The sequence below is a fragment of the Megalobrama amblycephala genome, linkage group LG18 (assembly GCF_018812025.1).
Source record: "Megalobrama amblycephala isolate DHTTF-2021 linkage group LG18, ASM1881202v1, whole genome shotgun sequence".
In the NCBI taxonomy this organism is placed as follows: domain Eukaryota; kingdom Metazoa; phylum Chordata; class Actinopteri; order Cypriniformes; family Xenocyprididae; genus Megalobrama; species Megalobrama amblycephala.
This window is the reverse complement of record NC_063061.1, coordinates 9704366-9724289: the sequence shown is the minus strand read 5'-3', so window position 1 is coordinate 9724289 and position 19924 is coordinate 9704366. Positions and strand designations below refer to the sequence as shown.

Here is a 19924-nt window from a genome sequence, read left to right as displayed (position 1 = left end):
CTTTTGAAGTTTGGGAGTGATTCTTTAGGAATTCAGTGTTATTGTCACCAAATAAGCATACAAGTTTTTTTTCCTTCTTCCTTTCATGTTTGTAAGTGGCCAAATGCACAGATTTAAGCACTACATTCTTGCATTAGCTACTCTTTTGCACATTTTGCTCAAGTTGGTTTGGGGAGGAGATGTTTGTTTTATGGTTTGTCACGTTTGAATGTGTAAGTGTTTTCTCTCCACTGTATAATCAAAACCAAATGAGTGAGTTTTGTAATAAAACATTCAACTTTAATGTTTTAGCATTTTATTTAACACCACCTTTGTCTGTACAAGCAATTATTTACAATGAGGCATATGTGTAAGTAAAGATATGAACTGATGTTACTCTCAGCATCAAAATGTAAAGTTTGTCAGTGGAAAAATGTGGACCCAAATGTGTTAGGGTGTAACGGACGACAGATCGAGTGGTGATACCCTCCTAACTGGTGTGGTGTTGTTGGACAGCGGGTTGAAGACGCAGGGTAAAGACAAGTCTGTAGATGAAGGCTCTCCTTGCTCCCGCACCACAGAGATTTGTCTTAACAAAGCCTTGCCTTCCTCGCGGGCCTGAAACACAATAATTAACAAACAAGTTTGACTTGTGTAAGCTTTGATGCAGAGGTGGAGCTTGAGTTTATAGTGAGTGCAGGTGAGAACACAAGCTCCAAATATTCTATATTGAACAGCTACAAAGAGGAAATAAATTACCAGAAAGTGGTGAACTTAAAAGGTATAGTAGTCCTTGCTGTAGGATATAACCAATATGCACATGTGCACGTCCTGATAACTGATGCCTAATTTTGTTGCCTAAAAAAGCTGGAGAATCGTCAGTAACTGTGTTCAGCTTTACATTGTTCAAACCAGAGTCGGAAACTGATGGAGAGACCGGGAAGAAGTTATGACTTTTAGAATGCAACTGGATGTTTCTGAATAATTAGTGGATACATTTATCTACTGTGTTGATGCAACTCAATCGACTAACATGTGCTGTCATGTTCCTCTTTTGTGTGAAACTCATATGAACACTCACTCAGCCATACACACCAGGCTAAAGTTTATAGGCAGGAACACACCCCAAGCCGACGGTTCAGTTTTCTCAGTGTGTTCCACACCGTCGGCTGAAGTTGGTCCTCGTCGGCCTTTTTTTGGCCGATTTGAAATGTTGAATCCGGCGTTGGAGCTCGTCGGTCCGTCGGGCCATCTGATCATTCTGATTGGCTGTTGAGCTACTGCCGCCTGCTGTTTCGGAAAGGCATTTCATATCACGCAGGCGCAGAACTGACGTGCTGCTTGGCCGTTGGCTGTCGAGCGTCGGTTTGGTGTGGCAGGGCAACTTTGGACACAGACGTGCGGACGTGAGCAAACCCCGCAGTCCGCTTTCGTCACCACTAGTTCGTCGGCGTCGGCTTGGTGTGTTCTGGCCTTAAGATTGCTATCAAATGCTGTGAATGGTCAAATGTTTTTTCCAAAATATCGCTCTGACAAAAACACTCTTTTTTTTTAGCAATAAGTTTGCCAGGGTCAACTTGCAGACTATCCAAGCTAATGAGACTCTAAATAGTGTTTTGTGCTCATCTGTGCAGCCAACGACAGAACAGTTGGCATGCTTAGCTCAAACTTTTGCCATGGTGTTAGAACTGGTACACTGTTGGCAATAGTGAAAACAAAATGGCGGCGCTGTGGGTGGAAACGTGCAGATTAAGAGGCGATAATATTATAAGATGATCCCCTTCCTACGTCACAAGGGGAGTGAAATCTGAGCGGCTCATTTTTTCACATGCTTGCAGAGAAAGACTTGCCAAACCAAAGTTACTGGGTTTTCCTTTCATGTTTTCTGGGTTGGTAGATGCACCGGGCATCCTGATTACAGCACTTAAACATGGAAAAAGTCAGATTTTCATATGTCCCACTTAAAGGATTAGTTCATTTTCAAATAAAAATTAACCCAAGTTTTACTCATCTTCAAGCCATCCTAGGTGTATATGACTTTCTTCTTTCTGATGAAAACAACCTGTGAAATATTAATAATATCCTGAAGCATCCAAGCTTTATAATGGCAGTGAACAGGGTTCATGAGTATGAGCTGAAGAAGGTGCTTCCATCCAGTGCATCCATCATAAACGTGTGCTCCACACGGCTCCGGGGGGTTAATAAAGTCCTTCTAAAGTGAAGAGATGCGTTCATGTAAAAAAAATAAAAAAATTAACAAGTAAAAAATCTAGCTTCCGCCAGACCATCTTCCTTATTCAACGTACAAAGAAAGTGTAAAACTCTTTCAGTTCAAAAAGCTTACGCTACACCCTACGCCTTCCCTATTCAACTTACGGAAAAAGTGTAACTTACACGACGCCAGTTTACACTTTCTTCGTAATTTTAATATGGAAGGCGGTCTGCCGGAAGCTAGATATTTTACGTCATTACTTGTTTAAATATGGATTTTTTTTATTTATTTTTTTTTTACACGAACGCATCGCTTCAGTTCAGAAGGACTTTATTAACCCCCCGGAGCCATGTGGAGTACATTTATGATGGATGGATGTGGATGGAAGCACTTTCTTCAGCTCATACTCGTGACCCCTGTTCACTGCCATCATAAAGCTCGGATGCGTCAGGATATTTATTAATATTTTTCCAATTGTGTTCATCAGAAAGAAGAAAGTCATATACACCTCAGATGGCTTGAGGGTGAGTAAAGCTTTGGCTAATTTTCATTTGAAAGTGAACGAATCCTTTAAATTCTTTTTTTTTAATCTTATCACGCTGAATGAATGATCATATGTTGATGACATAAAAGAACACATGCTGCATTAATTGCATTAAATATTTTTAATGTGTTAAACTGGACACGTTAAACAGCCCTATTTAAAACCACTTCAATCTTAAAAATTCTTAAAACCTGCAAACTTAAAGCTTATTAAAATTCATTTCTGGCTAGTCTTTCTCAAGTCAACATCAAATTCTGCACTTCATTATCTAGCTAGAGTTAATTCATCTGAAATAATAGTTTAATGAACTGTGATGACAGGAAGACATATTGAGTGGATTGGTCAAAAGAAACTCACGTCGTTATAGTCGCAGCAGCGCTGAGCGCAGAGAGACGCCTCATCGTAAAGCTTGTTCTTGAAGTAGTACTGGCCTAGATAACGCAGAGCAGTGCTCACCTCAGCATGCTCCAGCTGCTCCTGAGATCACAGAAAACACACATCTGATCAGTCTAAACTCAGATATTTCTTCTAATCATGTGACTAACAATATACGTGCCACTTTAACATCAAATCAGATTTTAATGTTACTGTGCAAAAACTTGGAAATCAAGTAACTTACACCGCATGAGAAAATATCCTGGATGTAGATTATGTAGCACTGTGCAGCATCGTCCGATTCATTCAGTTGTTCGTGAAGCCTAAAAACAAACACACGCCATTTCACCAAAACAGGCAACAACACCACTACGGCCATTACTACTCACACTAACATCCTAAACAAAACCTCACTCACTTTGCCAGCTTTAGAAGAGCCATTCTCTCCACTGAACCCACAAAAACAAAGATGATAGAATCACTGGACCACAAATTCACATTCTGAGAGGAAATGATCTATGCTGAATAATCATAACCGTTTACCTATTTGGCCTCAACTGGCTGAGACAGTTTCTCGTAACATCCACCAAGAGCTACGAGCATCCGCGAGTCATTAGGCCTGATACAAACACAGCATTAGTTTCTCGGGTCGATATTGCATTAAACGGACTAAATGATTCATGTACATGATGCACTCACCTGAGTTGATGGGCCTTCCTGTAGTAGTAGAGCGAGTAGAAAGGCATTTTGAGGATCTCGTAGGTCTGTCCGAGTCCGTACCAGGCCCGGCAGTCCCTTTTGTTCACTTCAATTGCATGTCTAACAGACAAGAGAGACAATGTATTAAACTTGTAGACTAAAAATGTAGCATTTCTTAACATGACTTCAGTATGATTTTCTCGTCCAAAAAAAAAAAAAGAAAAGATATTATATATATATATATAAAAAACATGGGAATTAAAAATAATTCTATATGCCAGTTATATAATTTTATTTATTTTTATTTTGTATGATTAGTATTACATTAATAACACACACACATATATATACAGTATATACATATATTTGGAGCGGGTACAATTTATGTTTTTGAAAGAAGTCTCTCACCAAGGCTGCATTCATTTCAGCAAAAATATATAATTTTGATAGGCTTTAACTGTACAAGGTGTACAAAAAGGAAGAAAAACCTCCCACAATTATTATTATTTAAAATATTATTTTATTACATTAAAAAAGAATCTTACGATTGCAATCATAGATACATTTGTACTGTAAAATTAAAAATAGAGTATTTAATAATCATCATCATCATAATAATAATAATAATAATAATAATAATGTTATATTATAATAAAATTTATGTTATTATAAAAGATATACTGTATATCATCAGAATTATTATTATATTTTTATTTTATTTTACAGAACAACAGTAAAATTACAACACTTATGTTTACGTACAACATTTATGGTTGTCTTAATTTCTTTGCTTTCAAACCTTTTATTTTGCTTTTATTTTGGCGGGGGGGGGGGAAAAAAAAAATCGCAGGGAGACCTTAAAGGGTTAGATCACCCAAAAATGAAAATTATGTCATTTATTACTCACCCTCGTGCCGTTCCACACCCGTAAGGCCTTCGTTAATCTTCAGAACACAAATTAAGATATTTTTGATAAAATCCGATGGCTCAGTGAGGTCTCTATTGCCAAAAAGATTGCCAAAAATTAACACTTTCAGTGCCCAGAAAGGTACTAATGACGTATTTAAAACAGTTCATGTGACTACAGTGGTTCAACCTTAAATGTTATGAAGCGACGAGAATACTTTTTGTGTGCCAAAAAAAAAAAAAAAAAAAAGACTTTATTCAACAATATCTAGTGATGGCCGATTTCAAAACACTGCTTCATGAAGCTTTGAAGCTTTACAAATTTTTAGTTTCGAATCAGTGGTTCGGAGCACGTAACAAACTGCCAAAGTCACGCCCCCCAGTGGTGATCCACTGAAATTTCGAAACACTTATGACATAATGAAGCTTCGTTTACTGAAATCAGGTGACTTTGGGAGTTTGATTCACACTCCAAACCACTGATTCGAAACAAAAGATTTGTAAAGCTTCAAAGCTTCATGAAGCAGTATTTTGAAATCGCCCATCACTAGATAAAGTCGTTATTTTGTTTTTGTCTTATGGGTGTGGAACGACATGAGGGTGAGTAATGAATGACAGAATTTTTATTTTTGGGTGAACTAACCCTTTAAGCATCATGATATGTTAACATATTACACTGAAGTAGTCTGCTTTTAAATGAATTTAGATATTTAAAGTAAAAAGGTCTTCTTTGGCAAAATTAGAAGCTTTACTCCCTTCAAGCTTAAATTGGAATGTCATTGTTTCCGTCACTGCAACTTCCCGAACACAAGTCATTAAATACGTTCCTCCCCAGCAAAGGCTGATTAGATTTTGATGTAGATTTTGTGTATATTTTAGTTTAAACTGTTGCGCTATTAAAGGATTAGTTCACTTTCTAATTAAAATTTCCTGATAATTTACTCACTCCCATGTAATTCAAGATGTTCATGTCTTTCTTTCTTTAGTCGAAAAGAAATTAAGGTTTTTGATGAAAACATTCCAGGATTTTTCTCCATATAGTGGACTTCAATGGAGCCCAAATGGTTGAAGGTCAAAATTACAGTTTACAGCAATCCCAGACGAGAAATAAGGGTCTTATCTAGAGAAACCATCACTCATTTTCTAAAAAAAAAAGTACAAATTTTATACATTTTAACCATAAATGCTCATCTTGAACTAGCTCTCTTCTTCTTCACTATTTGAATTCCAGCAGTGTAGACACTGCTAAGTGTATTACTGCCCTCCACAGGTTAAAGTTTGAACTAAATTGTTATATACAATATTCTAGTGCAAGTATATAACAATTAGCTCAAACTTTAACCTGTGGAGGGCAGTAATACACTGAGCAGTGTCTACACTGCTGGAATTCTAATAAAGAAGAAGAAGAGAGCTAGTTTAAGATGAGCATTTATGGTTAAAACTTATATAATTTATTTATTTTTAAGAAAATGAGCGATGGTTTTTCTAGATAAGACCCTTATTCCTCGCCTGGGATCGTGTAGAATGATTTAAAGCTGCACTGAAACTGTAACATCTTGGATGACATGGGGGTGAGTAAATTATCAGGAAATTTTAATTTGAAAGTGAACTAATCCTTAAAGCAATTTCTCATGTAGGTTTTTCCCTATGTGTTCTATATAATGTCCACTAGGAGTTGCTCTATTTGCAGTTTCTGCACAAGCAAGAGCGCCCTCTGGCTTTCAGATGGAGAAGCATTTACCACTGATCACAGAGCCGTACAGCTCTGACAAGCTGTGCATAAAATAATCGCAGCCTTTGCCAAATCGCGTGCGGTTTAATCGCGACAAATTGTTCAGCCCTAATCATTAAATTCACGATTCATCTCTCATCCACCTGCAATGAATCGGAATGTTATTTTTTATTACTCGACCCGCAGATTATCCACAGCGCCCCCGAATATAATAACTGCAATCCGCTCATCACTAGTGGACACACACCAGGAGCAGCAGGCAGTCATTTTTGCTGTGGTGCCCAGGGAACGATTGGGGGTTAGGTGCCAAGCTCAAGGGCACCTCAGTCATTTCCTGTCAGTATTAAGAGTGGAACCTGCAACCTTCAGGTTACCAGTCTGACTTGTTAACCATTAGGCCAAGACTGCCCCAGACTATTTTTATTATATACTATTGCCTTACCAAAACTTGTTTAACTGGAAGGCACAGTTTTATACACAAGCACTTCCTTGGAAAACCACCTGTCCAGATCACTGATACCGATATGGACCATAGTGTCACTTAACAAGACTTAACCATGACCATCGACACAACATTGTGTCCACTTTACATCCCCCTTAAGAATCGCACACTTAGACAGTAAGAGTTTGTCTGACATGTCCACATGTACAGTGACTAACCATAGTTAATTTAGAATTCTCAAATCAAACTGACTCGATTCACTGCTCTTTCTCATCCTCACCTATGACACAGCATGTTTCCACTCTGTACTTATCTATCTCCACCAGATTATGGGCCAGATAACTGAGCTCCGGCTTCATGCTCTGAAAAATAAGACAAACAGAGGAAATTAACACAATATTATCTACTACAACTGGTGCTCATTTCTACTTGCATTTTCATATTATCCTGTATTTTTCATTGTTTAATATAATATCATAAGATAATCCATCATTAATATTTTACTGTAATATAATCTGACCCAAAAACCATGTGACCCGGAACCACAAAACCAGTCATAAGTAGCACGGGTATATTTGTAGCAATAGCCAACAACACACTGTATGGGTCAAAATGATCGATTTTTCTTTTATGCCAAAAATCATTAGTATAATATTGATGTGATTGAATATGATATTTTCATGATGTTCCATGAAGATATTTTGTAAGTTTCCTACGATAAATATATAAAAAATATATTTTTGTGAGTGGATATGCACTGATAAGGACTTCATTTGGATGACTTTAAAGATGATTTTCTCAATATTTAGATTTTTTGGATTTTCAAATAGTCATATCTCAGCCAAATTGAGCACATATACATGCACACCTGTAAGCTGATAACTCACAAATATCAGCTTATTAAAATAACCAGTTTCCCCGTTTACATGCAAACCAGTAACCTGACAATGCAAGTAAACCGCGTTTACATGACTTGATTAATAAATCAGGTTATTTCCCTGTAGTGATGTCCAAAAATTATAATTTGCACATCTTACGCCGAGTATTTCATATGTTATGTAAGTTATGATGTTAAATAAAGCTTGCAACATGTCAGCAGGAAACTTACAGCTCATATATTATCCTCTCATGAAGTTACAGGTGCAGCGTTTTGACTGAACCACTTCTACTTCTGCTGCATGAGAGATGAGAACACATTTTTACAATTTTCTGGGTCTTGAAAGAGTCTGAGTGCTCGCTCTGTCTGGATGCATTTAAATCTGCACTAAGGATGCGTTTCTGTCACGTATCACACATGCGCACTTCAATAAGCCGACAGAAAACAGGTTAAGGCGTTTACATGCCACACGAAAAAGGGTAAGAGGCAAAAAAACTACCTGTTCCGGCCGTTTTATGCTTAAGCCATTTATGATTTTACTCCTATAAAAGAAAATGGGTTACCACGTTTACATGACTACGTCGGCTTGTTAAGCATAATCGGCTTAAGAGCGTGCATATAAACGCACTGTCCTTTCCTAACAAACCATACATCAACGGAAAGCATATTTATTCAGCATTCAGATGATGTATAAAAACAATTGACCTCATGACTGGTTTTGTGGTCCAAGGTTGTCTCTAGTAGGGATACAGCAACGGCTAGAAGTGAGGCAAAATTTCAGGATAAAATAACAGTAAATTAATTTGCTACTTATCAGGTTGTGTTTTATTAACAACTACACCTACCCCAACCCTAAACCTACCCTTACAATAATGCAAATACAGTAATTAAATTACCTAATATTAATTTTGCACATGCCCAGTGTCCGTAGCTGTATCCCTTCTAGTCTTTACCGTGGTCCAGGGTCACATATGGTTCTGATATCCTGCAAGATCTTCCAGCACAGTCCAATCCCCTTGGACCCAAAAGCTATTCCATTGGCTGAGACAACTTTGTATGAGCACTCTATTCTTTGCCTGATTAGAAATGATAGAAAATCACTTCATGGTGCATTTAGTGTTAAAGGCACAATATGAAAGTTTCACTAAAACCAAATAAGCTTTTATAGCCAAAGCTTATAAATATCTTAATAAACATTTTCCTTTTTGTCAAATCATAAGAAAGAGGGGGGTTTAAGCTTAATAAATAATTGGAGAAGTCCTGTGCATGTCAACAGAGAAAAGTCTGTCGTTTTCACTGGAAGATCAAGTTATAACATCATGACTAAAACATATACATATCAGCACATATATACATATTACTCTCAATAACATTTAGAACAAATTTAGAAAATAGATAGGGTGAATTTTCATTTCAGGCCGACTTTAAACCCCTGATCATCGGTTTCTTACCCTGACATAAAGCAAGTTGGAGAAGGTGTCCATGTTTTCGATGCGAAAAGGATCCTGTTCCCGGAGTTCATTAAACAGATATAAGGCTTGATCAATATCTGGGAAAAGAAAAATTGGCAACACTTAACAATAAGGTCCCATTAGTCAATGTTAGATAATGCATTAAGTAAGATTTACTATCAATAAGCAATACATTTGTTACAGTATTTATTCATCTTTGTTAACGTTAGTTAATACAAATTCAACTGTTCATTGTCAATGTTTGCTCAGGTCCACTACAAATTAAGAGATACAACTTTATACACTTTACAATAAGGATCCATTTGTTGACATTAGTTACCTACAAGTGTATTATATTATAATTATATTATTTATTAAAATGATAAAATAATATAGCAATATTACACATTGTTGTTTATACTATATTATTATTAGTGCTGTCAATTGATTACTTTTTTTAACTAATTAATCACAATTTTTTTCTGTAATTAATCACGATTAAAAAGTTACATTGGAGTTTTTTATATTTTTTGTAATAGATTGTAATAGTTTTAGTTACTCTCCAAATTAATGTAGAAACAACTTAAAACAGTATATTTTAAATATTTGTTTAATGGCATATTTTTATGAATGAAGGCCAGTTTGCTGATACTAATACTGGTACTGATGTCTATGAAATTGATTAAAAAAAAAAAAAAAAAAACATTAATTATAGACAATCAGCAGTACAGTATAACTGAAAGCTATAAGTGTCATATTTACCTGTGGCCTTCCTATCTGTCCAATAGATAGAAATATACAGAAATTGAATAAAGTTATCACTTATCAAACACAAACACTGTACAGTCTTCACTGCATAAATTATAAATTAAATACAGATTAATCCTTATTAAAGCAACAAATTTCTGTTACTTTTGTTCTTTGATTAACATTAATGACAGACATCACGACATTCGCAGACAGTGTGTTCTTGTTTGTCTTGTGGTGCTTGAACGGTTTAAAAGCATTTGCATGAATAAGAGCGTGATCATATCATGTAATGCTAGCCAAGTTATGACAGAAAAAAGGGATGCTGCGTTAATTGCGTTAAATATTTTTAACGTTAAACTGAAAAAAATAAATCGCATATGTTAATTTTGACAGTTCTAATTATTATACATTTTAATATAATTATTTTAAAATCTGGAAAAAAGGCAAAAGGTAATGATATGCTTAAATAATCAGTAAAAGCATAAAAGAATTTCCTGATTTAGGGATATATAATTTGCTGTTTGCTGCAAATAACGGTCACCTCGTATGTTATGGTAAGCCACGGCGATCTGGGAGATGATGTAGGTGCTCTTGGCAAATCCTGCTTCCATAAGGCTCTGATATTTCTGCAGCGCCTCTTTGATCATCTGCAGTTCAGTGTACATGTGTGCCATGAAGAAATCCCTCACCCAGCAGTCTGGCAGAGACAGGGACTTCAGCTGAGAAAGACAAAACAGAGAAGCTATTTCAGTATGTTTGAGAGTCTACTTCAGTGTACTTGCAATGAACTGTAAAGCATGACAGAGCACAGTTGGCTGGGAAAAAAGACATACCATTTCAATGTTGGTGATGAGATTGCAGAGCTCCAGCCATGATCCCCAGTGCAGAGGGAGAGCGTGTGTCGCAGCGACAAAGATCTCTACTGCCTCCTTCAGCAAATCCAGTTTCCGAAGAACCACCCCATAACTGGTGAAAAACATGATTAGATTAACAAAAAGTTAACAAGCAGTCCTAGATCTCGTTTTTTCAGTTTTTTTCAAATATTTCTCTACTATTTGCAAACCAGACCTGCGACCCATTTTTTGGGGTCACAACTCACCATTTGAGAACCAATTTGATACCAGCGTTGGGGAAAGTTACTTTTAAAAGTGATGTGTTACTATATATATATATATATATATATATATATATATATATATATATATATATATATATATATATAAATAAAAGAAAAAAGAAACTCATTGTGTTTCTTAGTTACTTTTTATGTAAAGTAATGTGTTACATTACTTTTGCATTACTTTTCCTCACCTGGGCTAATGCAAATGTAAAAGCCTTTCACACCAAAAGTGAAATGAATAAGCCTCAGGCTAAAGGAAATGTAAATTCAAGCCTTACAAACAAACCTTTCGGCTGTGCTGCCGTTCTGGATTACAGAAGAATGGGATGAAGGAAAAGAAAGTTCAACACTTACTTCAGCAATACAAAAAAAAAAGAAAGAAACACAAATGTGATGTTTATCTAAAGTCATTTTTGCTTATTAGTATGGTTGAATTGGATCATTGAAGGTCGGCAGCAAAAACATTGGTTAATAAAGTGAGATTAAAGACAAAGTAATTTGTATTTAACATATTTAATTATTGCAGGTTTGCAGTTGATGGTTTTTATTCATTTTGAGGAATACTGAATCTGGTTTTGTGCAAGCGAGATGAGTAAATGTATGCTCACATTTAGTCTAGAAGTACAATAATCATCATGTTTACACAGCGCACACAACACCTCTGCACCTTAATCAGGACTCAATCAGGATTTCAACATGGGGAAAAGAGGAATCAGTCAATAAATGGGAAAATCGACTAACTTGAGTTACTTAATTGAAAAAGAAACTCCAATATTCTGTTGTAAATTTAAAGGGGTCATGAATTGAGAAATCAACTTTTCCTTGAGCTTTTGATATACAAGAGGTCATCGTACTCTATGAATATTCTGTAAGTTTCAGAACTGAAAAATTCTTTGTTAGTCCAATAAAAGCTTTTATTGACACCAGGCCCAGCGAACGACTCGTCCCAGAATGCACCCATTTATGAAGTACCACCTCTGCAGAAGCCCCGCCCACTGGCGTGTTAGTGAGATGAAGATGAGGAGAGAAGAGCAATACACAACTAAAAATAACATTACCTTTCAAAGGATCCTAATGCTAGGAATATGATTATTTATTTTCAACAATGTGAATGTCTCAGTTGAGCATTATTTATTTGTATTCGATATTTCACTGTGGATTATTTGGCAGGCTTTGCAAACAGACTTTTATGATATGGACTTGACAGCAATGCAACAACATTTAAGTAACTGTGTTAATTCTAATGCTTGATCTGATATGTAATGATTCATGTATAGTCAGATGTTCTTTGTCTGTGTGTCAGTAAATCAAACCAGTGACTAAACGGTCAGCTTCACATTGTTTCTCTTAATAGGAAGACAATAATCTGTTATTTAAACAGTGATTAAATTAGAAAAAAGTAAATCAAAGAACGTTCCCTTTACAATCACTGGAGTTGTCAATCAAACAGCGCGAGTTTATCAGTAACTGAGTTCAGGACTCGCACCAAAACTCCCGTTTTATTCAACAAATCTCTTAGTTACATCGCATTTGCACTGTTGTGATGAAAGCATTCGTAGTGTGCAGAAATTGAATTGCAATGACGAGATCGCTGCTTTCATGCGCTCAACAACTGTCTGTGATCGGCTACAATGCTCATCACTGCAACCTTTCATGCCACAATCTAAATATAATGCCATAGATCTAAATGTAATGGTATAATCAACACTTTTCATGATTAGTTAATGCTGAGAGCTGTAATAGTAAAAACGTGCAAAAAGTTGGCTGTTTATATGTCAAGTACATGATTGTTTATACCACATTTGTCTGCAAATAAGATAATCAAAGTACAAATCATTAAAAAAAAGTGCTAAAAGTTTTCAAAAGAGTGATACTAAAGATGTAAGCCAATCACAGCAATGGGCGTTTACACTGAAGTCTCACAGCAGACACACCTCTTAAAACAGAGTGTTTAAATAATAGGGCCAAAATCAGGGTAGGAAAAATGCCTTTTTTTTCCTAAATTTTGTCAATTTTTGATGTAAAAAGCAAGCTAACATTGTAAGTGCACCCCAGGAAACATTATAAATCAATAAAACAACACAGTTCATGACCCCTTTAAAAGTAATGCGTTAATTTAATAATTACTTGAAAAAAGTAATCTGATTAAATAACTTGAGTTACTTGTATTGCGTTACATTTGATACATACAGATAAAGCGCAAATCCATCCAGCTCTCCTGCGCTATGTTTTTTGCTCAATTCCACCCGAAGTTCTCGCAGGGCTTCGTTTCGGACCTGACCCTTTTCCAATGGACCTGCAGTGGAGACCATCTGTACTGGAGGATCGGTTTAAAATGTTTCTCTTACCAAGGCTATCAACTGTCTCGTCATCTTTCTTCTTTTCCCCTGACTGAGAGAATGAAAAAGTATTTAGGTTCTTCCACAGTTCAACCCCAAAGAGAAGAGATAGAAAACATTTACAAAACAATACTGAAACATCTTACCAGGTAGCGTGAATACATATACAGGAAATATGCTTTCTGACTCCAGCAGCCTCTGAGAAAATATGCAGCTCGATCATATTCCTTCAGGTCAAAATATGATTTTGCCAGACAAAGAGCATCCAAATCTTGGGCGTCCTCCTGGAAGAAAGGGAAAGACAGTCAATGTTTACAAATGCATGTCTTCAGGCAAAACAGATAATCGTCTACACCTTTTATTAACATGCGTCTCAATACACATTTAACAATTTCTTCGTGCTCTGAAAACATCTTATAGCCAGCTCTCAACTGTTTTATACCAGAAACAACAGAAATTCTCACTAGCACAGACATGACAAACAGTAAGTTCAGTTCAGTTCAGATGCCCTTGAACACAAATGACAGGTATATTGTCAACTTTTTAAACACTGCAGAGCAATACATAAAAACTAAATATATATGCAAGGGACTTTATTTATAAACACAGAAAGTGCTAAAAAAAACAAGATATATACATATACACATACATATATATACATATATATATATATATATATATATATATATATATATGTGTGTGTATATATATATATACAGTACAGTCCAAAAGTTTGGAACCACTAAGATTTTAATGTTTTTAAAAGAGGTTTCGTCTGCTCACCAAGGCTACATTTATTTAATTAAAAATACAGTAAAAAAACAGTAATATTGTGAAATATTATTACAATTTAAAATAACTGTGTACAATTTAAATATATTTGACAAAGTAATTTATTCCTGTGATGGCAAAGCTGAATTTTCAGCATCATTACTCCAGTCTTCAGTGTCACATGATCCTTCAGAAATCATTCTAATATGCTGATCTGCTGCTCAAGAAACATTTAATGTGTACAATTGTAGAAAATATTTGTGTACAATATTTTTTTTCAGGATTATTTGATGAATAGAAAGTTCAAAAGAACAGTGTTTATCTGAAATCTAATCTTTTGTAACATTATAAATGTCTTTACTGCCACTTTTGATTGATTTAATGCATCCTTGCTGAATAAAAGTATTCATTTCTTTAATTTCTTTTCAAAAAAATAAAAATAAAAATTCTTACTGACCCCAAACTTTTGAACGGTAGTGTATAATGCTACAGAAGCTTTGTATTTCAGATAAATGCTGTTCTTTTGAACTTTCTATTCATCAAGGAATCCTGAAAAAAAAGTACACAACTGTTTTCAACATTGAAAATAATCATAAATGTTTATTGAGCAGCAAATCAGCATATTAGAATGATTTCTGAAGGATCATGTGACACTGAAGACTGGAGTAACGATGCTGAAAATTCAGCTTTGCATCACAGGAATAAATTACTTTGTCATATATATTTAAATAGTACACAGTTATTTTAAATTGTAATAATATTTCACAATATTACTGTTTTTTACTGTATTTTTAATTAAATAAATGTAGCCTTGGTGAGCAGACGAAACTTCTTTTAAAAACATTAAAAATCTTAGTGGTTCCAAACTGTACTGTATGTATGTATGTATGTATGTATGTATGTATATATATATATATATATATATATATGTGTGTGTGTGTGTGTGTGTGTGTGTGTGTGTGTATGTATATATATATATACACACATACACGTGTGTGGAGGTAAACATTTAGCAATATATACTGTAAATTGTAGACAATAAATTAAGACTTTATTAAGTAACAAAATATCAAACAGCACAATACAACATAAAACACAATATACAGCACAGCGTTGAACGGTGAAGAGCAGATGATCAGTAAATTTCGTTATCATATACTCGTCCTGTACCATGGTAATACTCGTCTGAATGACTGTCATATTTAGTCTTTACATGGTACACCAAGGTCTTACAAAGAATATAGTTGTATTACTGTTAAAGGTACCACTGTGTTACAACGGCACGTCAAACAACATGGTATTACCATGGTAGGTGTTACTGTATGAAAGGCTAACATGTTATAGACGCGCCTAAATCATGTGCAGAAACGCTGTCTATGTAGGATTAAAGATACAGCCATAATTTCTGTTTATTCCATTGTGTTAGCTGTCATGCTAACTGTCACCCAATAAGACAGTGCAATTAAATAACTGGCTGTATTCTTGATATGTGTTGAATTATAAATATAACTGCTCTTACCATTTCACGCTGTGGACGAGTCCTCTTTCCTTACACTGCGCTATAATAGAAATAAGTTGCTTTTTAATTTGAACCAAGTCACCAAACTCGCTGCTGCGGGTAGCCGCCATTTTTCATAAATACGTCATGCCGACGCAAGCACAGCGCAAGAGCTGATTGGTCAGTGATGGATCAAAGAAGACCTTTTTCGTACTTCAAAATCTAAAAGAAATGTTATCTTGTTGACTGGCTTGTAATGAAACATCTGTGAGGCGTTATTTAGGCCTCTTATGCCTTTTTATTCGGATACGATGGAATTTCATGCAGGAATCGGTAAGATGAAAAATAATAATAATGATTTAATTTATTTAAAATGACTTATTGCATTATATTTCAAATAAGTGATGCAGTACTTAATTTGAAAAGTTTCTTTAGTGAATTTTTATCAGGGTAGGTTGATTTAAATCATATTTAAATAACATAAAATCTGAATTATAAAATAGTAATGGCCATATAAAATGGCCATATAGAATTATAATATAAAATGGCCACAGTTTTATTGTAAAATACCCATAAACATACAATGGTTGTCAGAATTATTGGCACCCTTGGTAAATATGATCAAAGATGACTGTAAAAATAAATCTGCATTGTTTATCCTTCTGATCTTTCATTCATAAAATTAGCAAAAATCTAACCTTTTATTGAAGGAAAAGAATTTAAAGTGGGGGGAAACTAACATTATGAAATAAATGTTTTTCATTTATTGACAACAATTATTGGCACCCTTTTATTCAAAACTTTTTGCAACCTCCTTTTACCAAGATAACAGCTCTGAGTCTTCTTCTATAATGCCTGATGAGTATAGGAGAACACCTGACAAGAGATCAGAGACCATTCCTTCATACAGAATCTCTCCAAATCCTTCAAATTCCCAGCTCCATGTTGGTGCTTCTTCTCTTCAGTTCACTCCACTCATTTTCTATAGGGTTCAGGTCAGGGGACTGAGATGGCCATGCAAGATCCAGCAGTATATTTAACCGTGGGCATGGGGTACTTTTTATTCATGTGTGCACCAAACCCATCTGGTGGGTTTGCTGCCAAAAAGCTCTTTTTTTTAGTTTCATCTGACCATAGAAGCCGGTCCCGTTTGAAGTTCACAACTGAATATGCTGGAGATTGTTTCTGGATGAGAGCAGAGGATTTTTCTTGAAACCCTTCTGAACAATATGTGGGGATGTAGGTGCTGTTTGATTTTTTTTTAGGCTTCCTGAGACTCAAGACTCAACTAATTTCTGTAATTCTCTAGCTGTGATCCTTAGAGAGTCTTTGTCCTGTAGTGATTTTTACTCAGTTCACCGGTGACGTAGTGATTTTTGATCACATGTCACTTAAGGTGTGGTTATGAGTGTATCAGATGACCCCTCCCCCCTTTTGTAATACGGGGCACCAGATAAGAATAATATCTTAACAATAGAAGAAAGTCGTGCCACGCTGGGCTGGAGGATGCTGAACTTCGGTTGCGCCAAGAGGGTCCTTTAGGATGGAGTGGGCAGCTGGGTCAGATGAATCTTCACAGGTTCCTTTGCAGGCTGGCTGCGTTGCTGAGGAGCTGTGGCGTGCGGTACAAGCAATGTCTGCCAATGCAGCGGTCCTTTGTGGACTGGGCTGCGCTGCTGTAGGAGCCGTAAGGGTCAGATGAAGTCCCTCAATGCTGGGGCCCTTTTTGCAGCTAGAATGCAGCTGGAAGCAATGTAAAAGGTTTTGCTCGTGAAAGCTTCACCTTAACCGTCTTGTAGTCTCTTTCCTCGTCAGGTCAGAAACTCAGGACGTGGAGTGTCTGTTAATGTGTGATTGGCCACTGTTATGTGAAGCAGCACCGGTGTTGCCCACCCTAGTGTGGAACTCATTTGCATAGCATAAAGTACAGTGTTAAAATAGTGTCTTTAACATTTTACCCATGCATTATTTCTTTACCAAACCTCTTTCAAATTATTAAAGGCATCGTAGGTAACAGATAGACATCAAACACGATATGAAATGGTTAAATCATTGTCCATGCATTTGTTTATCTGTTAACAGGTCTGTCCCATGACCTGCTGTTTTAACAGTCAGTAACCATTAACATAAACTGTGCTTTGCATGAAGATGGAGTGGATGTGATGCAGTTTAGATCAAATTAAGACCTCCAAACATAGGTATGAATGGATTTAGATCTCTGTGGCCTCTCTTTATTTCAGTCACTGCTGCTCCATCCAGGGGGTCCTGAAGGAATTTTTTATGGCAGTCCTTGCCTAAACCTTACGAATGAGTTTGGTGGTTAGAGTCAATGTGTTGTCCAATGAGAAGTCCTCTCCTTGGTTTTGGTGGGTGCAGAAGGTCTCCCTTCCTGCTCTGGAAGAGGTGTCTGGTAGTTGTCCTAACATCTTATCTGATGTTGCTGAACATTTGTTTATGTTCATTCACCAAAGATCCAATCACGGTGTGGCACATCTTCCTACACACCAGCAGTTAGAGAGGGGCCCTGTTGTAAACTGGTCCCTGGAATGCCATCTTGACTGGTGTTCACAACAGGCCACTCAAACTCTCCTCCTTACTGTGCATTAGGATGATTTAGACACACGTCATCTTCCAGGCATTTGTAACATCTTTAGTTGATTGAAACTTCTTAATTATTTCCCTGATGGTGGAAATGGGGATTTTCAATGCGTTAGCTTTTTTCTTATAGCCACTTTCTATTTTGTGATGCTCAATGATCTTTTGCTGCACATCAGAACTATATTATTTGGTTTTACTCATTGTGATGAATGATTAAGGGAATTTGGCTTTTGTGTTACCACATATTTGTACTCCTTTGGAACAGGAAGTCATGGCTGGACAATTGCATGCTCCTAGACACCCTGATGTGCTAAAAAATGTAAATATGAATGGGAATATAGTACAGAGATATTTTACTCATAAAAAATTCTAGGGGTGCCAATAATTGTGGCCAATGTGTTTTGGAGAAAAACATTTATTTCATAATGTGATTTTCCCCCCAATTTCAATTATTTTCCTTCAATGAAAGGTGAGATTTTTGCTAATTTTAAGAATTAAAGATCAAAAGGATAAACAATGCAGATTTATTTTTATAGTCATCTTTGATCATATTTACCAAGGGTGCCAATAATTCTGACCACCATTGTATATGTATGTTTGTCACATGCATAGCCATTGACGTTGATGTGTGAACAAAACATATTTAAGCACGTAAATTTCCATAAACAGGTGGTTTATGGAAATTCAGATAGTTTATCCAAAGCAGCCTCTTAGACCGCTTTAATCTACCAAAATGACTGTAGGCTACACTTCCTTACTCTGCCTTTAAAGTTCCGTCTGTTGTTCATTATGATTACGGAGCCCCTTGTTTGCCCCTTTCCAGGAACTGAAACATAATCACGCACAGCTGCAGGTTGGTCAGGTTCTGTGGTTGCAGTGAGATAAAAATGAGTACCTAAATTTTAGTGTCATTATAACCCTTGTATCTATATTGGTTTGTAAATATAACAGGACACATCCCTGAACTTCAATAATTAAAGTCAACTTTATAAAAAAAAAAAAAAAAAAAAAAGCAACAACAACAACAACAACCTGTTAGTCATCAGGCAGCATCCTCCTCCATAGCTTGAATCAGATGTGATTCATTGAAGGGCTGAATTGAATGCAACCAATGTGTCATCGCTGGAGGAGGATTTGAAAGGTTTTGTAGATGTAAAAAATGACTTCATCTAGGAAATGATTACAACACGTGTGGTTTACAAGATTGTGAAAGAATAATTACAGGACAAATGCGTTACACATGGCTTTGTAGCAGACAGATGATCTTAAAGGGATAGTTCACCCAAAAATGAAAACTGTCATCATTTACTCACCCTCATGTTATTCCAAACCTGTATGAATTTCTTTCTTCTGCTGAACACAAAAGAAGATATTTGAAAAATGTCGTAATCATATAGTTGATGGACCCCATTGACTTCTGTAGTATTTTTTTTCCTTATGGAAAGCAATGGGGTCCATCAACCCGTATTCTTCAAAATATCTTCTTTTGTGTTCAGCGAGAAAGAAAATCACACAGGTTTGGAACAACATGAGGGTGAGTAAATGATGACAGTTTTCATTTTTGGGTGAACTATCCCTTTAAGTGGGCAAAACAGTGTGTGTTTTTGTACTGGTTTGACTATATAGACCTA

The 19924-nt window shown here is 36.0% G+C and overlaps 1 protein-coding gene across 1 annotated transcript; it reads right to left on the bottom strand.

Moving 5' to 3' along the window:
- Positions 1 to 278: 278 nt before the first annotated feature.
- On the bottom strand, positions 279 to 15853 carry LOC125252273 (cell division cycle protein 23 homolog). The gene is given in 15 exon segments (XM_048165462.1): positions 279 to 597; positions 3093 to 3212; positions 3355 to 3433; positions 3529 to 3729; positions 3810 to 3929; positions 4717 to 4736; positions 6890 to 6903; positions 7170 to 7251; positions 9218 to 9315; positions 10509 to 10686; positions 10801 to 10933; positions 13278 to 13383; positions 13436 to 13478; positions 13573 to 13710; positions 15717 to 15853. Coding segments are annotated over 15 exon segments (1503 nt in total). The 5' UTR covers positions 15720 to 15853; the 3' UTR covers positions 279 to 429.
- Positions 15854 to 19924: the final 4071 nt, after the last annotated feature.